Source organism: Labrus mixtus, chromosome 17 (genome assembly GCF_963584025.1).
Source record: "Labrus mixtus chromosome 17, fLabMix1.1, whole genome shotgun sequence".
In the NCBI taxonomy this organism is placed as follows: domain Eukaryota; kingdom Metazoa; phylum Chordata; class Actinopteri; order Labriformes; family Labridae; genus Labrus; species Labrus mixtus.
In genome coordinates, this window is record NC_083628.1 from 7,608,329 (window position 1) to 7,632,808 (window position 24,480).

The window sequence follows — 24,480 nt, forward strand, 5'->3', positions numbered from 1 at the left end:
AGGAGTTTGAAGCAACTCATTCATCCAACTAAGAACACGAGCAGTAACAAAAGCTGGGCTCATCACAGTTCAATGAAGTCATTCTGCAGTGTTATCTAGATCACATTAAACGGCACCTGAAGTCTACTTTTTTATTCTCTCACCCAGCTTGAGTGAAAAAAAGTTGGAACACAGTCTAAAACTCAAGCAATACAAAAACTATAAAACCAGTTTCAGGCTCAGTTCATTTGGTATCTGGCAAGAAGAGATATCTACATGAGAGTAGATTTGGTGCTACTACATGGTGTCCTTTTTTTCTTTACAAAATATGTAAAAATCGTGAAGGCAAAACAAATCCAGTAACATCGATTCTTTGTAAGGCACAACTACAGCATTTCTTCATATTAACCCCTTGTGAATTTTTAGTTGCAATGATGGACACTTGAAATGAAATCTTAAAGAGACATTTTTATAAACAATGTTATAAAGGTTTGTCATGTGTTAGGGTGCCAAAACAACCCCCCCCAAAAAGGACAGTTAGGCCTTCATCAACATCAAAAAAAAGCACAATTTGAAATGATAATAACATGAGTTACATGTTCATATGACCATGTTAGATAGTACAAGCAGTTACACAGGGAAATAAAATACTGTAACACTTAAATTCAGTAGTGTGTGAATCATTGTTTCGACCATCAATTCTTGGCTGACCTAAGTGGTGATAATAATGGCACTGTTTTGAAGCTCTAACATAAACGTTCCTCATTCTAACATTTCTACATGAACATTTACACACACGAGAGAAAGAAAAATGGGACGAACTTCTTATTTTACAAACATCAAAGTATCCAAAATGTACAACATTTCCTCTCTGATTCTCATTCCCGTCGCACACTGAGAAGAACGCTGTTTATTTACAAAAAAAAAAAAAAACATACCTGAAGGCTTTTCAGGTACAGTGATAACGATGTGCACAGGTATCACTCTAAACGCAGTGTATGAAAGGCAAAATATCACTGAGCCTAAAAAATTTTCTGTAACATTTAGGATGAAATGCAAATGAAATAAAAGTAATACTGAATTGGGAATAAATGTCCTCACGCAGAGAAGACTTCCTTTGTTTTCCTCCTCTCTCCTCCTTTAATCATTCTTGATAGTAGCTAAGCTGAGCCCCCCTGAGATGTATATTCGTTAAATTATATTGGCATTTTTTTAATATCTAAAAAAACATCTTCTATGTCCTGTTACATGGTAGTTGTTATATAAAAATCTGATGTAAAAATCTTATATTGATAAAAACACAGTAAAACCTTTTTTTTAAATCCCAGGCTTCAAATGAAATCGTGAGTTTTGTTTGTTTCAGACCTCTACAACGTGGGCTCATCAGAGAGGCAAAGCCTGTTGTCAATCATTTTACATTATCAGCAAGTGGTTTCAGCAAACAGCAAAAAGTAGCACTTAACACTTTTTCTTTCTTTAAATCAACTTTCTGCTATACCTGGACAGAAAGGAAAGCCCTCCATGGCTAAAATTAAATAACATACAGTTCAGTATGTTTCAGACTAAAAACATGTTCCTCTCCTCTACCCTCTACCCCCCAACCCTCATAGATTTACAATTTAAAAAAGGCGGCAATATTGACAGTTTTCTATGGGGGATTTCCCTCTCCTGAAAACAATCCCTGTGTGTAATTCTGATTGTTGTCTCTCCTTCCAACACTCCCCTATCCCCCCCCACCCTCCCCTCAAGCTTGGGGGTCTGCTTTAGCGGTCAAACCGATGTAGGTTCCGTTTTGCGAGTCGTCTTTTTCCTTGTCGCTGACCGGGGAGTAGGAAGTTTCGTCTTCAGTAGCGGTCTGAAAGGATAAATCAGCGTTATAAACTCCCTAATACAAGCATTGCTCATGACATTTTTACAAGTTCTTTATATTCAATAGTGTTACTTTAAAGTGTTAATCTGTTAAACCAGGCAGTTTGTTTTCTGTATAGCACCAGAATAAGTTCAGCAGGGTTAAACTCATATATCTGCATATTAAAAATGGGATTTAAGCTGCATATGGATGCACAATAAGACAGAAGCTCGGATAAAGCGAAGGCTGAAAAGCAGCAAAATAACCATAAAGACTTACAGCATAGAGAGCCTTGGTAAACACAACGCGCTTAGCTTCATTCTGCGCAGAGACAAACAATGATAAATACAAGCACAGTGTGCGTTAGTGTGCGGTTAAGTAACTGGGTGAATTGTGCAAACACACAAACACAAATGCATTATGGGACAAAGCAAGGGGCATGGAAAGCTGTTAAGAGTGAAAAATGACAGTGAAGAGCTGGTGTCACACCTTCTGTTGTCGGGCCCGGTACAGAAGGAGGATGAAGATGGCGAGCATGATGGCGCCCAGTCCCACGATGATGAGCGGGAAGTTAGACACGAGGGTGACGATGAGGAGCAGCTTGTGCACTCTGGCTGCAGACGCGTCATCGATCACCACACTCTGTGCAACAAAAACAAAACCCAGAAGACACGGTTAGGAGAGGAAACTTTGTATATTACGAGTGATTTGTGTGGCCTTTAAAAAAAAAAAAGAAAAAAGAATCTTGTGGAATCCTGATGAAAAGTAATGGTACATGCACAAAACAGTGTGCTTTTTCATGGTACTAATTAAGTCATGGTAAGAATTTGCACCAATTTCTGCAAGAGGACACGTGTGTGAGATACCGCCTGCCTAGAGGGAAGTGTCTTACCTCATTGAGGAACATGACAGGAAAGATGATTTCACTCAAAGGCCTAGTTTTCCTGTTGTGAAGCCAAAGACAAAAGTGTTGATTTATCATGTATACACACACACACACACACACACACACACATATATATACATATATACTGTATATATAGAGAGAGAATAATAACAGTTGAGATTGGACAAGGATACTCACGCGAATCCAGAGATTTTGTGCATCAGGATGTTCACCTGCGCTCTCTTGTTTGCACGTACAATCACTCCAGTGGTCTGCATGAAAAATGAAATATGTCAAGTTAAGCTTTTTATCATCAGAAAAAACATTCAATCTATGACACTGTTTTAAGAGCACGACTTAGAAAGTTAGTGCCACCAAAGCAGGCGATTAACTTCTGCACTACTGCTAATGCACCACTAGGTGGAGTAGTAGTCATTCTTAGGGATATGGCTATGAACAGTTGTCCTTAAATAACAGATTCTAATTGTAAACCTTGTAAATCGCAGCCTTACCGGGTTGAGGTCAAGGTAGGTTTGGTGATGCTCTCTTTGAGGGGACATTCCTCCGATGGCTGACACATATTTAGAGTCTGCCAGGTGGAAATGAGGGAAGGAGGCGACCACCGGGGCTCCTTTGAGAGGAGAGAGAGGAGGAGGGACGGAAAAGTAGGGAAGTAAGGGACATCATAAAGTTAATGAAAGCATGATGCGTATGCTCTGCCGTGACAGGATGACTCACAACAAAATGCTTTCTCTCACTTCTCTTCACTCTTCCGTTGGGTGACACGAATGCTATTAATAACGAATTACATGCTTCATCTTTGATAACGACTCACGATGAATGAGGAGGCACTCAGGCTGTCACATGGCTCAATGGTATTCCTCATTCATTTTTTTTTTTTTCTTTTTTACACATTAAACAGCGAGTACTATCATATCTACACAGGACAAAATATATCTCTATTCAGTTCTCTTTATAACTTTCTTATTCAATTCAATCTATCAATCTGCTATCTGCTCAGCTTCCACTGTAATAATGAACTTTATCTGTGTCCTCATCATTTCATTGTTTCTGTAGCTGTTGAAGCTATACATCTACTTTATTCATTGTTGTTGTTGCTTTGTTTGTCTCTATCTGCTTTCTTTTTGTTTTGATGTTTCAAAGGAATCAAGGAATCAAGGAATTAAAAAAGTTCTATGCTCTATTAATAAAGGTAAGGTAATTATTATTACACACAAAAGAAATCTTCAACAGTATCAGCTGGAGAAGTTGTAATATTGTGAAGAATGTCAAAATATGAGGTTTTTTTTTTTTTTTGGTAACATCTGGTATAGCAGAGGCTTCAGTCCCGGATGTACAGCATCTACCACAGTTGTAACTCCTAACCGCACTGTCTCCTCCTCGACGCAGCATTGAACCTCTAACTCTTCCTGAAACAGAAGCTTTCGCAGGTGTTCAGAGTAGCTGCACCGAAAAACGACAGGGACATCAAATGTCCCACTTCCTGCTCTGTTGACGTTCGACGAAACCACGCTGTATTAAAGGAGAGGAGCATTCGTAAAGAACATTAAGTGACAATGACGAGATGAGATAAGACCGGATCCGTCGCAGTGCACGCAGCCCATTACTCAAGAGTCGGTCTTTCAAAGAAAACAAACAATAGGGACATAAACTGACCACAACCTTTCTGTGTCAAACAAATTAAAGGCCGTATCTGTGATGCAGATAAAGACTGTTGTTGCTTCCACATATTGTTTTGAAGGAGACACTGAGTTCTTACTACGGCCTCGGGTCGAGATAAGGAACAGTAGGGTCTCCAGACAAACATCTTGGTCCTGCGCTACCTGAGTTATGAAAGACTACGTTGATCTGGATGTCTTTGGCGTTGAACAAAAACAGCCTACGCGTGTACCGGCGGGAACAACAGAGTGAGACTCTGGCACAGTGGAAGGCGCTGATGAAGTGGGGCAGAGGTGACAGCTTTCCTGCTCTTGTGTTTGGCAACAGACGTTCGACAAAAAACACTGGACACCCACAGTCACCTGAGAGGCTGTTCCCGTGACAACCCACAAGGTCACTGTAGTACAAACACACACACGCACGCTATTAAGGGGATACGTTTGAGTGCACTTTTCTGGTTGAGTTCTTTCTCTGAACACCTGAGCCCAAACATGTTTCATAAACAAACTTCATCAACTATTCTCAACTGTTTTTAATCCTCCTACCGAGTAGAATAAAGTGTGCGTCGTTGGCTGCACCTAATTTATACTCCAAACATACATTTACTTAAATTCCAGGGGTTAGGGTTATTTACATTTAAGTGGAAGGAGACCTGAAGTTTCTATTCATAGTAGAGAGCAGAGATTTTTTTCTCCTTCTTGAGACAGATTTCGTTCCCCAGACTTGATTTGGCTGATACAGTGTACCAGTGTAATAAAATAAAAAACATTACTCTGGTGGAAAATCACAGCCTGCTGACTTTCTGCTGGCTTCACTTCGCTTGTTGTGTGTTATTGCCCAATACAAGAAAACGATGAGGACAGCGCTCCTTATTGAAATGTCACACTCGGTTTCAGGGATTGTATCGGGCAATGTTCACAATCTTACATAGGTTGGACTAATCGTACATGTACATAGCAGGTACCAGTTAATCCCAGCAGGGGGAGTCGCCACCTGTTTGTTATTTTCACAAGATAATTCATCTGAATCCAGAGAATTTGTTAAGGGGCTGCTTCACAGAAACAACAGACAATTCATCTGTTTTCGTCTTCGTCAATGTATTTATATCGTTGTGACGTGTTCAGGGTAGACCCCACCTCTTGCTCAGTGCCAGCTGGGTTCCTCACTAACAGGAGAAGCAGTGTGCACTTGTTTCTACTGAATATGCTCAAAAAAAACGATGTGCTTTAATCCACTTGTGTGTGATTACCTCTCTGACACAAGCTTTTGTTTTTGAGGAAATTAAATGAAAATACATTTTTTAATACATGATATATCACAGGTAATGTCATATAATCTAGAATGCTATTTTTTTTTTTTTTTTATAACAAATAGAAGTAAACAGACACAGGAACTGAGGTAATAAATGTCATGATCAAAGCCAGAGTCAGGTGACAGGACTTACTGCCCCTTCAGATACTGGGTCAGTCATGGTCAGATGGCGCCTGAGGTGTGGAGAGGCATGGAGAGCCGTGTCACATGAGGCATTTAAGGTATTAGTGCTGGTTATAGTAAGAGGGAAATAAAAGGAAGGCTTAACTGATAGAAGAATTACTGCAAGCCCAAATAAGAAAAGAAGAAAAGAGCACAACAGAAATAAAACTGGATGGGCATAAAGGCAGGTGCTTTCTATAAAGGCCTGTGTCAGGGTGAAAGCACAGAGACTATAATGTGTGGGAGGTGCAGCTAATTAAAGAAAACAAAAGAGAAGAGAATCAAGGGTGTTGAACTCAAGGCAGGCACCTCTGAGGATTTGGTAAAATAGGCGTGTGATAGAGCAAAGAGCGGGTGAGGAAAAAAAGCTGCCGTTTACCTTTCCGACATGGACTGACTTTAAGAAGGCCCGTTCCCAGGCACTCCTTTGGGCTGATGCAGAAACCCTCGTTGGCCGGGTTCTCCTCTTTGCTGGCCAAGACGGAGCGAGGTGGGGTGAAGCGATAGGCCGGGATTCCTTTCACCTCTACCTCTTTTTCAAACTCCATGTAGATGGACCTGGAGAGTAAAGCACAATTAATATAACAGGACATTATTATTATTTTTTATTTTTTTATCTGCTTCCCTCTGTCTTTACGACTTTGTGTGATTGCTCAGCAGTTCATAGCTGAATCACATGTGCACATTTTGTTTGACAAACAGTGTGCAGTATTAGCATCCTGCAGGAAACTCAATGTTATTCATTCCTTCCTAAAGTTCAAAGCATAAGCGTTAATAGAAAATGTTAAAGCCAAAACGACACAGGGGCTGATGGAAAAAATACGAGTGATAAAAAACAACAAATATGAGTGATAAAAAAATACAACCAGCCTCCTTTAAATAACTGTGACGATAATTTTTTATTGTGTTTCTTATCTGCTTATGTAAGCTCAGAGTTGCACAGCTGAACCTGAATGCAACATAACTAGGCTGCAGCTCCTATTGGCTCTTATCATCTACCTAATGAAACGACGAAATGTACACAAAAGGAAAAGATTCATTACTGTGGAGTGAATATATAAGAGAAACTGAGGGATTAATGCTGACTTCGTCATTATGCTAAAATCCTGTTGGGTTTCCTTCTTTCATTCTTAACTAGTGGGGGAAAAAAGCTGTCATTTTGTATTGACCTTCCTTTTGTACTTGGAGTGGAAAATCATAAATCCGTCATTGTGTTTCCTTCCTTGTTGTGTTTTTACAGCCTTCGAGAGAATTGAGCTCTTGTGAGCGCTTCATTTTGGTCCTATGTATCTGCAGTCCTGTTTTGTTCAGGGAATCCCAACGATTCTCCGTGAGAACAAAGGAGCCCTTACAATGTCTGCCAACTGGCCGGGAGGATGCGGCCCTTTAGCTACGCAGCCCACCAACCGTGCAACAATACTGTACAGACCTTTCCCTTGACCTTCGTGAGAGAGGCCAAGTAGAAAGCCTCGTGTGTTTCTACACTGGGACAGGACTGGGAATGTCTCGGCCTTGTCCTGCTGGGAATGAGACGCTGTTACAGTTTGAATCAAATTCAAATAAGCTAAGATTTGTTTCTTTTGGATCTTAATCCTCTCATTGTTTCAGGGCCAACATCTGGAAGAGCTGGTGAGATGAGGTGAAACAGGTGGAAAAACCTTTGTATGTATGATGTAAGTGTGCCTGTATATTTACATATACAGTATGTATGTGTGTATGTATAGATCTGTTTACCTCCTGTTTAGTATCTGCTTCCTTTCTTTCATTGGGTACTTGTTTTTTCTTTTCATTTCAAACACACTCATGAATATATATTTTCTTTTTTCCTCTCATTCCAGAGGATCATTTCACATATTCTGTACTTTAGTTGTACACTACTGTGAATATGTTTTGGCGGTTGTTTGTTGCTATATAATAATAATTCCACGAGCTGTGCACCCTGATGCCCATGACTTCATACAGGCTTTTTAACTTTTGTATCAGAACAGAGTGCCTTGGATACCTTCTTGTGTTTGCCTGCTTTAGTTTTCAGAGGACTTTCTTTGGTAACAGTTGCACAGATGTTGAAACCATTTGCAGCTGCCAGGACAAAATGTTGAAATAAGATCATAAGTCTTTCTAACGTGTGTCATTCTTCACTGTTATCAGAACACCTTCATTGTTTGTAGTTTGTTTTATTTTTTATTTTATTATCATTTATTTTACTTCATTTTCTGTGTTTTAAAAAAAAAAAAAAATGTATTTAGGTCACATGTAGTTTCAAAACTTCATAATTTTTTTCTCCCGTTTGCCTCTTTTGTTTTGTCAATATTTTTTCAAACGATTGGTTGTTAATCCATGTATCTACAGTATGTACATGTACTCTAATGCTTTTACATGAAGGACTGCAGCTTCCTTGAAAGATCAACATGTGGGAGAATTCGAGTTGGTATTCAAATTATGACACCTGCTCACAATCCGTCAAAATCCTGAAGTTTTTGAGGATCAGCTGTCGGTGACCTGACCGAAGGGTCTTCTCAGGTCACAGATGGGAATCCTGGCCCTGCTTTTATCTAACAGATCAGTACCAGATGTCCTTTATCTGAAAACAAAGTAGTGCTAAGCTTCTCCAACAGCGGCTTAAGTTAAAAAAAAAAAAAAAATCTGATCTGATCTATCTGTGTGGAAGGTTGACACGTAAGACTTTATGGAACATTTCCTCTTTAAATTAGGGTAAAAGCACAGGAAACAGGGAGGGAGCGTTCCCTTTGCTCACAATAACTCAGACAGCCGGGATGAAGTCACTCGGCAATGGATAAGTAGGTGAGAGTGTAAACGTTTGGGCGAGGGACTTTTTTTGACGCACGGCCAATCAGAGTCAAAGGTACAAACATGACACTCCGACAGATTCTTTCCACCCTCAACAAAAAGGGGAAGATGTCCGCTGCAGCTTTTCATAGGTCAAGGTTATTTAAAAAAAAAAATGAAGAAGAAGAATCTTCAGACAAATGCCAAGAGACAGATTTATCATTGAAGAGAGCATTAAGGCTTAGTAAAATACCAAAGAAGGATTCATCAGTAAGCGATTGTGTGGGAAGCTTTTTCATTAACATTACTCAAGCTTTTTTAAAAATACCCCCCGATTGCAAAACCCTCCAGAGGATTCTCAAGGGCTTGAATCTCCTAACAAGGGTTTTAAAAGAACAAGTATGGAAGCCGATTCTGCACGGAAAGCGTCATTTTTACTGTTATTCAAGAAGAGAAACATTGATTTATTTTATGTCCCTCTGTGAATTTAAGCCTCTCACAATCACTAAATGTTCTTCTAACACCAACAACATTCCCAACCCTTCCTCACTCACCCTGGTTTCATCCCCACTACGCTCCAGACCAACATTCCTCTTTAAGTAAGCCTCTCCATAAAGTGTTTCCGGGTTTCTGGCATGTTAGGCTTTCAGAAAAAAAAAAAAAAAAAAAAAAAAAAAAAAAAATCCCACACAAAAAGGCAGCGAATGCTTGGTAAGAAAACAAACGTCACCTGTGGTGCTGTTTGGAAGTGATCAGGATGTTATGATAACAATCTGTGGGATCCGAGGCTTGTGAGCACATTTCCATACCAGATATGAAAGCCTGCGTCCTGCTGTGTGTTGATATGAGGCCAGGTCACGTACCAGAAATAGATGTTCAATTTGTAACCTCTAATAACCACACCATCACGAGGTTAATATGACACAGGGTAACAGTGGGACAAAGGGGAGGATGCAAATCTTGAGTTTCTGTGATGTTAAGAGAATCAGGTAAATAGTGCCCTGCATAAAACTATATTTAATTATAGGCATGTTCCTAAAAACGAACCTTTCTGTCGATTAAACGGAAATTCAAATTCAGACTAGTTGACTAGTCTAACATTGACAAAACATTTAGAACTGAGCCCAATTAACATTGCTAAACACAGGATCAAATAATAATGTCAAACTGGTTTGAGTGTGGCTAATGCTAACAGAGCTAGCACTGCCAGTGTTGGGTCCACCCTGCAGGTTTACATGCACATGCTGAATGTGAACTGCACATGTGGCTACATCGTCTCCTACAAGAGATGCTAGTCGTCCACTGTGGTTGGTTTACATCCAGGCAGTAGTGCGCAGAGAGCTGGAGACTTGTGGCTGCCTACAGCTTAGATTCAACATTTATTTTGGGACTACATTCATGACATTACTCATTAGCATTTTAACTGTCTAAATATCCTGGTTCACCAAGCGAGGGTGACAATGTTTATCTCTAAATCGACTTATTAAGCACATCCCTATTTAATCACACTGTACATCTATCAGCCCAAATGGGATCAAGAGTTAAAAAATTTGCAAATTCAATAAACTGTCTGTTTGACACATCATCAGTTTCCTGCTCTGAATTGGAACAATGATAAATTGCATTGTGCCTATCAAATCAAATAAATTCCACTCATCTCAATTGAATGTTAAACTCTCAGTAAGCGTTTATAGTCATGCCAGCAGTTTAAAAGAAGCTTGTCCTGTTTAAGGCCTTCACTGTGAAGAGGATGTCATGCGGCTTAGGATTGTTTGGCAACACCTGAGGTTGATCAACGTCGTCCTGCATCCTCTCTTTTGGTATACAGTTTATGTCTTCAAACTGTCTTTGGTTTCCTCATACTGATCGTCTGTTATTCAACTTCACAACGTTTTTTTTTAATTCCTTCAGAGCATATATTGAAAATCTGTCCGTCCTGCTAGAGCGATCCATCCTCATATCTAACATTTCATTTTGGGTTATAATTTAGAAAATGTACTGAGGTTTTTTTTTTTTTATTGTACAACACAATACCTCTACATATACTGTATACTAATACACATTGTTGTTGTTTTTTTATATTTAAGTGTTGGCAGCCATTAAAGGAGCAATATGTAATTCTGACACCTAGAGTTCAAAACGGGTACTGCAGTCCCAATTCAAACTTTAAAAGATAGCTGTCTCCCCCCTCCCACTACTTCCTAGAGTCGATGTGCAGGCAGGTTACCATGTCACGTATACTGAAGCTTCACTGTTTAGCCAGCTCCGCATCGGCCTTCAAACCTTTCTGTATTCTAACCTCTCTCTATTTTTCGAAAGCATCTTGAATATTTTTCCTAATTTTTCAAAAGCATCTCCAATATTTATCCTAGTTTTACCATGTTTCTGGTCGTGGAGTTCATACGAAAAACTCAGATGCTTTTTAGGTCGGGTAGAGTCAGTTCTCTCTGAACCAGTTGGCTTTCAAGCTTCCATCGCTGCAACACCTGTTGGTTTGCGGGTTTGCCCGGCAAACAGGGGGCATCTAAAATGACTGTGCCTTAAAACCGCCTACCTTCTCTGGTCCAATCAAATACAGACAATTTCGGATAGGAATCTAAACTTAGAAGAGGACATACTGTCTGCTGCATTGTTGACAGACAAGCCAGCACTTCAACATAGCATGTTTCTTTAATGGCTGATGACATAATAAGGTCATTTTATGATTTCATTCACTAGATATCTTACATATTGGACCTTTAAGCCATCCTATAAGTATGACAATGCAATAGCTGAGGTTTGTTGATGTATACATTTTAAAGTGATGCCACATGGCGACGTAAGGCTGCAGGACAGCGTTGTTGTGCTAAACTGTACCTGCAGAGGTCAGGAGTGAAGATGTAAAGGCGTTCGTCTTTGTTCAACAGAGGATGGAACGCACTTCCATCTGATCCGTTGATGCTGTTGCTTTGGTTCGACGTCCAGAACGACACCTGGCTGCAAAACAATACACAGCAACGTATATGTATATGTATATATAACAACATATATAAGCATTTAACGTCTTTTGAAAGTTGCATCAAGATTTTCAAAAAGTTCACGAACATGGCCTGTCCATCCTTAGGGTTTCTCTTTTCAAACACTGTTTCTCAAACTTTTATGGTGCCTCTGCAGTGACCGAAAAAGGCTTTCGGACTGAGGCAGCACAATTATAAAATAGCTCGACTTCCAATTGTATTTTACTTGTCCAAAGAACGTTTTTGTTATTCTTGGCTGGATATGCCTTTTTCTAATGTCTTTCTTGTCAATGTCAACACTGTAATCATCTCCATCTTAATGACAGTAAATTACAATGAAATGTTCTGATGATCAAACAAGTTTCTATCTGAAAGTCAGAGTGGAAAAAGAGAGAGGTTTCCCTGGAGTGAGAAGGGGTAATTAGAGACTGGAGGGCATCTGAGGTTATAAAATGGGATAAGAATGTTCAGTAAAACGCCATTATTAAGGCATTCTGGGTATCAGGATGTCCTGCTCTTTGCTTTGTACTATGGGAATCAGCCAAGACCGACAGGCTAACAGACACAGACAGACAGACACATAAAGCCTGCACTCCCGTGTTATTGGCAGAAGCAGAAGATTTCAGAATCTATTTCAACCCAAAGGTTACGCAGTGAAGTTTCATGACAGTGGATGATGACAGAGAGGGCGATTGTGTGACACTGCTACCTTTTGCCTTTCCATGTTTCGACACGGCCATAGTCCATGTAGTTCTGCTGCCCAGTGTGGTAGACAAACTCCCCGTCATTGGTTCCATTTTTCTAAATGAATCCAAGATATTAAATTGTTAGGCATAATTACAAAATCACAAAAAAAAATGATTTGTCATACCAAATGCTGCAACGGTTTTCAGAGTAACAGACTACATTATGATGGGCTTCATTGAAAATGTAATGGAGTGAATTCATCTGAGGTTCATCAAAGGGCTGGTAAATGAATGGCTGTCATAGGGGGATCCTGATAAAAATGACCTACATTAACTAAATGAATAAATACGCTGGAATATGCCCCCCGCTTCCAGCTAAAAAAACCTTTCTGAGCTGCCAGTAAATAAAGTGGAGGTCATCTTTTAAAGAGAACGGTCATGTGATCAGCCAGGGATAAGCAAAATATTGGGGGGAAATGTTGAGTCTATGGACTTTGGTGGCAACTTTTCCTCGCAGCCCCTTTAACGGACATCCGGAGTCAGTAGAAAAGACTCAGAAAGACAATGACTTTTAACTTGGAACTTCATTATTTAGTGGCGTTCCCTGCTTTAAAGGACCTTTTCTGTCTGTTTTGGGGAGGAGGAGGAGGAGGTGAGTAATTTTGCTCATGTCTAAAGCTACGTAATTGGAGAAAACGGAGGGAATCCTTACCCAAAAAAAGGCGTACCTTCTATCAACAAGCTAAGCTAAAGTTAGCAGCAGCTCAGCTCACATACCCTCTCAACATGTTTTGTGCATGTGACCATTTGAGTCTACATTTTTAAATGTGAAAGTGCTTTATTGAGTATTTTTTGTTGATCTATTATTGTTTTTTTTTTTATTTAATAGCCAACATCATCTTTAATTGATTGCTCAGCTGTACGTGCCTTGTACATGAGGCCAAAGACTTTCTCCACATCAGGACTGGAGGAAGAAAGGCGAGCCAGTAAGGGGTCTTCGTAGCCCCACAGCAACTCATCCACGGTGCGCGTGGTGAAGAGGCCGCTCCCCACATTGTTCATCATGACGGACACAAACGAGGCTTTCCAGAAATTATTTTTCAACTTGTCCATCACAGCCTGGAGACAGAAAGGTGGAGCAGAATAGGAAATAATGGGACAGAATACAGGACGGGTAAAGTGGGCAATCCAATTTCCCCCCCATTTGGATTTACGCTCCTCCACTTGGCGGAGACCTTCAGTACATTACTCACCCAAGCAGGGATGTTGACAGTGGTGATGCTATCAACAGTTGGGTCACCCACAGACTTGTCTCTCAGGAACACAAAGCTTTTGGTGTTGTAGGCGGACACTCTGGTGCCGTTTTCCACCATGGTCACATTTTCCTTATACCTGTACTCCCTGGGGAAACACATTCAAACATCGGATTATCTTTTTTTCATGAAGCTTTCTTGAATCTTCTCTGCACACACAAGAGTATCACAGACCAATTAAAGCCTCAACGAGCACTGCGAGGTAACACAACTTTTTACTTCAAACACAGCTTCCACTTGAGCCAAGGAAGCCGATAAAGTTAGATACAAGTGAGATTGTGGCGGTGGATGATCTTAAATGCACTCTGGCTGTTGTAACATTTTTGGTGCTTCAGCATTGAACCTTGATATTTATTTAAAGGGTTCTATTGGGGGCATCAGACATGATTCCAAAAGTCTACTCTTCACAACGTTTCTCTTCAGGTCTCCAAAAACGTGGAAATAACATACTCTATTATGTCACAGGTGGTGGAATAAAAATTCACTCATTTGGCAAATTTGTATGCTTACAATAAGTGTGAGATTCTAAACTAAAAAAAAAAAAAGCAGATTCTGAAGTCCCTTTTTCAGATTTTCAAAGGGCGCTAAGCAAATAACAGGGACATTTCAACAGCCCTGCAGGATGATGATAAGACAAAGGCAATTTTATAAAAAAGCATTTTCTATCATGCAAAATCTATTTTGAAGTGTGCAGTGTGGCAGAGAGAATACAGAACATAAACCCAGCACAATACATTTAAATAGCAACTTGGATGGGTAAATCAAGATTTTCTTGTCATCAGGCATGAAAATCTGGCATCTGATGTAGATAGGCCAAGTGGTAAAACACGTAATTAACAAACTATTCTATTCAACTGCAGCAATGTCATTCATAAAGTCCACTAGAGAGAGCACACCAACGGGCTGTTTTTAAGATCAGGTTTATTGAAATTGAAAGATTTAGTTGAGTTACAGACACTTGTAGTTATGTTCAGAGCAAAAGAGTAAAGTATTACCAGAGAGTTTACAAAAGATGTTTGTTTTTAGCTCAGAAGATGAAGAGCATAGAAGAAAATTTAATTTTAAGCATCAGTTTGCGAGGACAACTTTAAAACAGAAATGTATTTCTGTCATTGGAATTAAATTGTGGAATTCTTTAAATAATGACTTGAAGGGTTGTGTTCAGATATTTCAGTTTAAGAAAATGTATAAGAACAAAGTTATCAGACTGTATGACATTGACAGTTAGTGTGTTTTGTGTGTGTTTTCCTTCTAATTTCTGAGGAAGTGAAGACTGAATTGTCAGATTTGTTTTATTTTGCTGAATGATATTCATTCATTGATTGTGATTGGACAGACCATCCAGACATTTATTGTTTGCTTTTTGAGTAAGGGGGCAGGCAAAACAAGATTTATTCTTCTCCCTGCTCCTTTCCGTACATGGGATAAAGTGTGAATTGTTTTTCTTTTTCTTTTTCCTTTTCTGTTGTGTGTTTTGACATGTACGGAACAAATAAAAAAATGAAATGAAATATGGGGTGTGGAACCAATTTTAGGGTTAGGGTTTTTAACTGGAATACAAATAACTTTTCCATATCAGTCGATCGAAAGGCTGCTTTCTGAAACAAATCACTTAATTTAAGAGTCTTCCAACAATATTATACCATGGATCACCATATGTTAGGGAGCAGCTCTGCTACATGTGCTGCAGACAGTGCTGAGAGTATTTCACAAATGCCCTCCTGAATATTTGTAGAAGATTTCAGGACAGTCTGCCCCTGCCCTTTTCTTGAGTTGCCCTTACATGGCCCTCACAGCAGGGGGAGTGGGGGGGGTCAGGATGCCAATTTGACTCATTGCGTTACCATTATACCTCACGCTGGAAGTTAATTTACATTTAACCATTTATTGCTAAATGGAAATACAGTTTACAGCTGGCTCTGCTATAAAGATGCTTCCTGGGTTAGCTGAGCAGCATGCAACAGCTTTCCAGGGAGCGCTATGCTAAACCCCCTGTACTGGGGTACTTTAGGCAAGAAGGAAGTAGGCTGGGGGTGATGGAGACAAAAGCTTTGCCAGCAGCAGCGCAGTGTGAGAAGCATTGGTGGAGCAGGGATAAGTGAGGATGAAGTCATGGTTAAATGGACCGCCTTGTTGTGACAATGAGCTGTGATTGGTTTGGTTAGAGAGTGATGAAAAGCCATAAATCAATCAACAGGCTATCCTGATGATATCATTTTCATGGGCCACATATTGTGTATCGTATCCTGAGTAACCCTGGGATTCCAGACACCAGCCTTCACACATCGGCTCTATCGGTCTTCTTGCTGAAATTTTACTGGAAGGCTGGCAGGAAAAAGTCCGGATTATGTTTGCCCGACAAATTTGGCTGTTTTTTTTTTTTGCAGCTTCGGCTAACTTGAACATTTTGGGAATGTTTTTGTGGCAGAATGTGCACGGTCCATTAACGTGCTCTTGCATCCTACCTGTACGTGTAGGGTCCGACCTGAGTGACCTCTGGCTTGGACCCTTTAAGGAACTGGTCCACATTGGTCACGTTGAAGAAGAAATACTCCATGTAGACGGGAGGGGGAGGGGTTTTCCATGACTCAAACACACGGCTGCCCTCTACCAACACTATCTCCTGTCGGGACATAAAGAATGCATCCCATCAAATCCAAACAGCATTGAATCACATACATACGACTGAGGGAGGTATTCTAAAAATTCATAAACACTATGATAAATATAAATAAAACAAACTTAATTCAGGTGTTCACTGTTTTCCCTTGATGGTTGCTGTCGTCTGGTGATGCATTTGCTGCACACATATTTGAGATAGTTAACACATGTTTTGAATCTGGCGTTTCAACAATCTCTCAAAACAACCCAGAGAACGAAAACATCCTTGGGTAGGGGGGCGATGGGCCGGGGGGGGGGGGGCTGTCTGAGCGTCGGACAAGACCATTGGCTGCACAAATGAATGGCATTAGGGGAGACCCTTTCATTGTGAGCTGTTACCAATGACAACCGGCACTCTCCGGAGAGAGACGCTGACAAATCATGTGATGCGGAGAGTTGGATGCCCACTGGTTTCCCTCAGGACTGAGAACTTTAATGATCTGAGCCGCATTCCTCTGTACTGAGACCTATAACCCTGAGAGGTACAGCCCAGGCTAAGTCCTGCACTGCCGCTGAAGATGTCTTTGCCTCGGGAGTTTTGGAACCTTTTACTCTACAGGAAACTTTCAAAGACGTGTAAAACAAGGGAGTGAGAGAGAAAAATAAAGGGTGAAGGAAGGATTAAGAATTCTTTAGACAAATCGAGAGGAAATCTCACTTTGGCCTAATTGTGTCAGATTTGTGTTAAAGATAAAAAGTAAGCTCAGAGGGTTGAACACACCAACAGGTCCCATTATTTCAGGGGCGTACAGACCGCCTCCTCTGTTGGGGTCCCTTCTACTTGTACACAGACAAAAGCTTAGTTGAGTAGCCAAGGACAATAAAGCTGTCGCCTTAGATTGAGGACGGGAGCGCATGGTTGTTTCTATGTCCTACTTTCATGCTATGAACAATCAATATGTTAACCCTCCCAGCATGCTACATGAAATACCACATGGAAAACAGGAACAGAGAAAGCCTCTCATCTCAGTGCTTACCGCCGCTATACTCTCACACCACTCCCCGTTTGAAAACACACGAAGCAGGTGAATACACAAATACACACACTGCAAGAGCTTTGATGTTGAGACAGGCAAAAACATAGACGTGAATAACACCAGGCACAGCCAGAGGCTATTCATTAAATCCTGAAGTCGTGCTGCAAAAGCTTTGCATACTCCAAATGGGTTTGCCTCTATAGAGGTCAAACAACTTACGAAGCTCTACACGCGGCGCTGTAGTCCAGCCCTATCAAAGTTATATTAAGGTCAATTTAGTTCAACATTGAGCTTTCTCCAGTGTAAACTCCCTGGTTTGCACAAACACAATGAAAGCACGGCAAGTTGACGACTCTAAAGACCATAAAACACTCAATTAAATCCATTTAAAGTACTTATTTAAAGACCAAAATGTCTTTTGACAAACTGGAAAGTCTCACAACCAGTCAAAGCAATGAACCCGTGGCATAGCGACGCTCAGCCGAACCCCTTTATGGAAATAAGCGAGCGATTTAGCTTTTACAGAATCATTTCAGAACCACGGCAAAACCATTTTTCAAAAGAGCAAATGCTCAATCAAGTTTAGTCCAGTCCTTTTAATACTGACGCAATACTGGATTTAGCAGAGTGTTTCAGATTATTCTTATGGTTTAATAAAATGTCTTAATGGTTCTCCTCGTATTAAACCCGCCCTGTACGCAAAAGTTCCAACCAGGGAAGAAATCAATCTAAGAGGGGAGGACCAGAAGCACCAGATAAATGTAAGAATGCGTTTGGAAGTTTGTCTTTTTTCCAGGCTTTGAAGATATGTCCATTTGTATCTCTAGACCATAAATGGATGTCATTTAACATTCTCAAACTGAACAGTAACAAAACAGAGCTCTCGGTTATTGCCTCTAAGGCGCTGCTCCGGAAGGCTGGAGATCTTCTCCTCAATGTCGATGGCTGCTCCATCTGCCCATCCCCCAGGAAGTCCATAACCTGGGTGTCATTCTGGACTCCACCCTATCATTCCAGTCACACATCAAATTCATCACCAAATTTGCATTCTACCAACTCAAACACATCTCCAGACTCTGGCCATCACTCACAGGCCCTGTTGCAGAATCTCTCATACAATCTTCATCACTTTTTCGTCTGGATTATGGCAATGGAGTCCTGTCCGGGGTACCTAGCAAAACCCTGTACAGGCTCCAGTATGTGCAGAACTCAGCTGCCAGGGTTCTCACCCGCATAAAGCCCTGGCAGCACATCAGTCCCACCCTCATCCATCTTCACTGGCTCCCGGTCAAGTCCCACATCACATACAAGAACACCCTCAACTACAAATCTCAGCACAGCCTCCCTTTCCCAGTACCTTTCTGATCTCCTCCACCCCTACACTCCATCCCAGAACCTCTGACACTGGTTTGCTCTCCATCTCCCACACTGGCAGACTTTTGGCGGCAGAGCCTTCAATTTGGCGGCCCCCACCCTCTGGAACTCTCCTGGCAGCAATTTGCAATGCCACATCCTTATATGTTGGAGAAAACTTTTGGATTTTGTATTAATGTTATTGCCTTTCTACTAGTGGCACTGTCAAAATGAAGAACACATTTTATTTGCAACTGGCTATATTCCAGGAATGTAGCCCAAACTCTATGAAATAAAAATGTTCATGTCAAATCTACAACTATCAAGGAAACACAGATGATTACTGGGGAGGGGCCTCTGGCTACTGGCTAGTTATGTCTAATCTGGTCAAATCAAAAGTTATCTATACGTGCCAGCATGTGAGAGCTGTGTGCCGAACCCACATCTATATTTCACTGAGTCAGACTCCAATTGAACCGGAATATGAACTTTGACCGCAATTAGTAAGATTGTTGCTGTTGTATATGGGCTAAGGCCAGACTCTATTTTCAATTGGTGATAAGACGCTTTCTAATAAACTCTCTCTGTACCAAACATGGTAGGAAAAACACACATTTTTGAAAGCCCTGCCTCAACCCTTCTAAACTATTTAAACTACAACAGCAGGACACACTCGAAACATATCATTTAGGACACAGAGGCCATGCCCTTTGTATTCTTTTTTTCTCTCAAATTTACACGTAACTTTGAGTTGTGTGTCAAAGAATTGACACCTGTTGAATGATTTAAAACTAAAGCACCAAGTACAGAAAGAAAACAAAGCTCCGTCACTCAACTTTCCCCATATTCTCTTGTAAGTTTATGTCCTGGTTACACAACCCAACACTTTTGTTTTATGCTGGAAAAGATACAGATTGCACTTGACTTGAGGTTTCTGGATGGGTCCATAAAAGCATCTACATAAACAAAGCCAACCAGGGCTTTTGAAATTGGAGCCCTACCAAATTGTCTTTAGGCTAAAGACTAAGAGTAAACAGTGTAATTTATCAGCATAACTGACACCCGTAAGTAAATATTGACATGTAAATGTGGTTGGTAAACGACACTCAACTGTCAATGAGGCATGTTTTAGCTGTTGTGTCAATTCATTCAACAGGAGTGTAGTCCGTTTGAGTTTCACTCCAGCAGGAGGAAACTATCTGAGACATGGAAGTGTCGAGAAATAATATAAACGCATCCAATGCGACCAAAATCTGATTCAAAATGTTGTAAAATGTGACCTCCGGCCAACGTTTAACTCCTAAAGATAATGTAATTGTCTTGAAGTTTAAGTAGCAGTATCAGGACCAACTCCTCCAACTAGAAAATCCCTGTGAATGTACCTGCTGACTATTAGAGTCAACATTAAGCAGGTCTGAGATGAAAATAAGGATGAAGGTGGGCCATGTGATAACACTGAATGGGGGCCAAGTGTACTTTCACGCCCGCTTTGTTATCAAAGTAAAGTGAAACTCCTGGGAAAGCTTTAAACCTCAATGTCTGGCGCTGTCGTCAGTATCGGAAATACAGAAAGACTCTGGACCTTAACCTACAAGGTCAAAGGGTAAATTAACAACAAGAAAAATTCACTTAGGGTCTAAAGCATGTTTACTGATGCTGTGCAAATGCTTTCAGTTGTGCAACTGAACCAAATGTAAATATCTCCAGATGTTTGTGTTTAATGCTCATTAATGAGACTGCTTGGAATCATGACCCACTGACATCTTGGATTGAAGATTAAAAATCAAAGAGATCTATAGAACTACAGAGTTAAACATGAAGACTTAAATGAGAGAGCGGTGTGACGTGTGTGTAAATATTTATGTTTACGTGCGTTTTATATATCCATCTCTCATCAGATTTGAACATAAGTGATGAAGCCACATTCACCGCCCCTTCCTCCCCGTGGACACAATTTGATGCATCTGCAAAGTTGAACACAGCCTTCAGAGAAAACTTCACTTTTATGTCTCCGCATTCTTCTTTTCCACGAAGTATCTACGCATCTGTTTGCAATCTGCACCTCACGTCATCAGTCACTGCCGTTGCTCAGACATCATCCCATCAGACTAGAGATTCAGAAATCACAGGAAAACGAAAAAAAAAAACAAAAAAAAAAACATCTTCACATCTCTGACAACACATTAACTAAGTTTGAAATAAACATGTACATTCACAACAGAAGCATGAAGAAAGAGAAAGAAAAACATTTATTGTTCACTAAAGACGCTGCCATTCTAGTAAGACCTAGCAAAAACCTGAGCAATGCGTTTAGCTAATGCTAATTGTAGCCTCGCGTTTTTCTATAAAGTTACTCTCCAAGCTATTTTTTTCATACATACATGTTCAAACATTTCCAGTTTCTTCTCATGTTAAGATTTCCGAGTCATAGTTCCAGGGTTGAAGTTGTATAAATGTTGGGTACCAGACAAATTGAGAGACAATGGAAAGTAAAAAAACAAGAGGGACATTGGGTAATATTCAAGCTGAAGGAACATGTTTTATAACGTATACACAAGTGTCAGGTATTCAGTAAATAGTGTATCAGTATTTAACCACTTCCTAGCTAACATTTCATCAGCTTAGAAGTAATATCAACGTTATGCTAACTAGCAATGTACCCTTTTCCTATTGTTCACTGGTAAACTATCGTAGGGATGTCATGGTAACCCGCAAAATGAATGACCGCGATATTAAAAAGACAAACGCGGCGCATTGGGGGCATCCTGGTGATGACCGTTGTTGCCGTGGCGCCGCTTCGTTTCAGCCGTGTCTGCAGCGCTGCTTGCGTACGGTTCCGTGGCGGGAACGTTTGTGTCTGTCACGGATTGTCATGGCGCTGTTGTTAAGAATTTATTTTATTATTATTATTTTTTTTTTTATTAAATTTTTTATTTAACCTTTATTTATCCAGGAAAGTCCCATTGAGATTAAAAACCTCTTTTTCAAGGGAGTCCTGGCCAAGAGGCAGCAAAAGTAAATAAAACTCACAATCAAAATAATCTAGGGTTTAGGTGGCGGGCCAGCTTTGGCCTGGGTGGGGCCAATTGCAGCCCCCTGATTCACAAACAAATTTGCTAAAAAAAAAAATGTAAAAAAGGGGGAAGGGGGGGGGGGGGGGGGGTTGGGTTGAATCACCGCAGGGGGAATTGCTTCACCGTGACAGCCACACACTACTGTATGATGATTTAAGCATTCTCACACTTCCCAGCTGATGGTTATGTTGGCTCAATGCTAACAATAGCTCTTGTCTAAAACTATAGCTGATGGGTTATCAAATTATTTGTTTTAGCTTGAAGTGTTGCCAGATTTGCATCCCAATTTCCACTGTTCTCTATCCGTTCAGTTGCATAACAGCTTAAGCTTCCTACTCTGAGTGTAAAAGGCAGCGAAGTTTCCAAAGTGTGAATGTGTTTAACTTAGTCGCAAACTTTTTTCAACTCTCATGTTGGGGCGTTTTTTAAGAGTTAAGTGTCTTCTGGTCACTTCTATTGTTCTCATCAGATGGTTAGCATTTCTGTATTTGGAGAATGTTTCTGTACACTTTGTCTTCGTCTTCAAATGTGCAAGACAAAGTAGGACATAAGAAGTATACAGATGTGGTGTGCAAATTTGGAATATCTACTTTTCCATCTACAGCATTTTTAAACTTGTGGTTGGACAAAACAAATATTCTACAGATGTCATCCTGACTTTTTCTTTTAACACTACATTGTAGACTCTTCATGACTAGAATGTAATAAGCCCCTGTGGGACTATACCTCCCATGCTTGATTTTCCTCCCATCAGATGCATTAAAGCCACTAACAACAAGTTCTTTATCTCACGTTCATAACGCAGACTGTCCTTAAGAGGTCGGCTCATACTATCCTTTTCATTTTTAAGCTCAGTTCTAATCCATGAATGTTAAGAATCTCTCTGAATGAGGCTTTGTGAATCAAGCCAGGCTTTAGTGTCTAATGTGTGACCAGCTGAAGTCTTTACTAATTGACATTATTACATTTGTGTGTTACAAAACCACCCATTTCGCTCCATTTTCTCAGAGCAGCAGCTTTTTCACGAGTTAAAAATACTGATCAATACTAAGAAGAAGCGAGACCAACCCAGCCCTTAGCCTACGTATTCTAGGCTGTGGAATTTGCCTTAACCACATCCTTTCCTAAAGACAAAAAGTGAAGGCACACCAGCAGACAACTGTGAATTCCTTTGGATCCAGCATCAGATAAAGACTTAAGAGCCAATGCAGGATAACGGAAACTAACTTGTGTCTCAAGCTTAAAGTGGCTGACTAATCTAACTGTGGAAGACGAGAAAGTACTGATTGCACAAACCAGGCTGTCCTGAACCCTTAATAACACCACCTCCACCTTCTCAGGGAGTTTGAACTGCTTATTACCTCCGTCTGGGAGGCAACACACAGCCCAGTCATCACTGTCAGTCCCAAATACACCACAAGCCCGAACAGCAGTCACTGGACTGTTATGACAAAAGCAATCAAGGAGGCATCACATTCATGCATGATAACCCAATAAGCAACAGCAAACAACAGCAGGGAAGTTTGTTCTGCTGCTTCATTTCCCGCCCCATGAAGTGTTGCTTTTTTTAAATTTTATTATCATGCAAAACACCTTTTTACAATGCGCTAGATTTAATCTTAATAGTATGCCGTTTGTAATTTATGACTGGTAATGTCGTGCTCTAAATACAAGGAAATGAAACTGTCAATCAAAGTGATGAACTTTCAATTTGGCGACCAGTGACCGCAGTTCGCAAACACGAAAGTAGACTGTGCAATAGAGCGAGGAACGCACATGATTACCCCCGTCATTATTATGTTTTCCATTAGTCTCAGCAGAATCTGCCTGTAAACAGCAATGCATTCAAGGAAATAAATGATGAGTTAAGCAGTCATACATGCGCGTGCTTTGTACATTTAAAACAATTTAAAAACATGTTTTACCTTTTTCAGGCGTTCTTGCATGAAGGTGCGGAAAACTTGACCCACGATTAAGCCAATCCCAACGACCAGCAGGGACGCGCAGATGATCCCCACCGCATAGATCGCGCAGGACCTCCGCGTCATGTTTGCAGGTGGCAGCAACACAAAGCGAGGATGAATGGAGACTACACCTCGTCGTGCTCCGCTCCTACACCTGGACGTTCCGTTAGGTGCACGGTGTGAGATTCACGAGCTCAAACTCACACTTTCACGCCACTTTCCCTGTTTGTTTGTTTTGTTGAAGTTTTCGAGCAACTGTAAGTAACGGTGGGAGTTGTTCGGTTTTGTCCTGCCGAGTTTCAAAGTTACAAAAAAAAGTTGATAGTAGCCTATGTCTGTTTGCTTTGGGTTAATGATAAAGCGGTTTCAGTTTGACAGCCACGAGGAACACCCGAGTCTGCCCGGAGTGGCAACAAAAAGGCGCACACATTAAAAAAAGAAGAGCACTGCCACGGAGTATATGTGTAGCGGGCTGTAATGTCTCCTCCGCCTTCCTCGCAGTGGACGAAGCTGATTGGTCGTTACCGTTTGTGCCCCCTCTTGAGATGAGTGTGGGACAAGCCTCCGTCTGCAACCATTACAACTTCAAGGACATCCAGTTGAGTCATTTCGTGGGTGATCAAAACTTTATTGCACTTTTAGTACAGCATGTGACCTCTCTGGGTGACTTTACTGAATCGGTCAGCTGAAATTAAAGTGAGGCTGCATGAATGACTGTCAGGCTTTTTGCCCAAATTCCAAAGTAGAAGCAGGTTTAAATCTGTAGCCTATTTAAAAAAAAATACTTTTTAAATAAGCTAAT

At 40.7% G+C, this 24,480-nt stretch overlaps 1 protein-coding gene across 2 annotated transcripts; it reads right to left on the reverse strand.

Annotated features, from left to right (window-relative positions):
- Positions 1-286: 286 nt before the first annotated feature.
- Positions 287-24,128, reverse strand: LOC132991851 (lysosome membrane protein 2-like). Of its 2 annotated transcripts, XM_061060776.1 has the most exons (13): positions 23,640-24,128; positions 16,115-16,272; positions 13,590-13,737; positions 13,264-13,455; positions 12,360-12,451; positions 11,511-11,630; positions 6,247-6,425; positions 3,227-3,345; positions 2,913-2,986; positions 2,721-2,772; positions 2,318-2,470; positions 2,108-2,149; positions 287-1,834 (listed from the first exon to the last, which is right to left on the reverse strand). In XM_061060776.1, the coding sequence occupies exons 1-13, from the start codon at positions 23,760-23,762 to the stop codon at positions 1,724-1,726; spliced, it is 1,563 nt and encodes a 520-aa protein (XP_060916759.1). In that variant the 5' UTR covers positions 23,763-24,128; the 3' UTR covers positions 287-1,723. The 2 variants fall into 2 exon arrangements, with proteins under 2 accessions (XP_060916759.1, XP_060916760.1); XM_061060777.1 differs by lacking the exon at positions 2,108-2,149 and having other exon boundaries at positions 23,640-24,127.
- Positions 24,129-24,480: the final 352 nt, after the last annotated feature.

Coding starts and splice junctions, on each gene's coding strand:
- LOC132991851 (XM_061060776.1), bottom strand. CDS start 23,762: ATGACGCGGAGGTCCTGCGCGATCTATGCGGTGGGGATCATCTGCGCG. Junction 13,738..16,114: donor GTCGGACCCTACACGTACAG/GTAGGATGCAAG, acceptor GTGTTTCCCCAG/GGAGTACAGGTATAAGGAAA. Junction 2,471..2,720: donor CTGTCATGTTCCTCAATGAG/GTAAGACACTTC, acceptor TTTGTTGCACAG/AGTGTGGTGATCGATGACGC.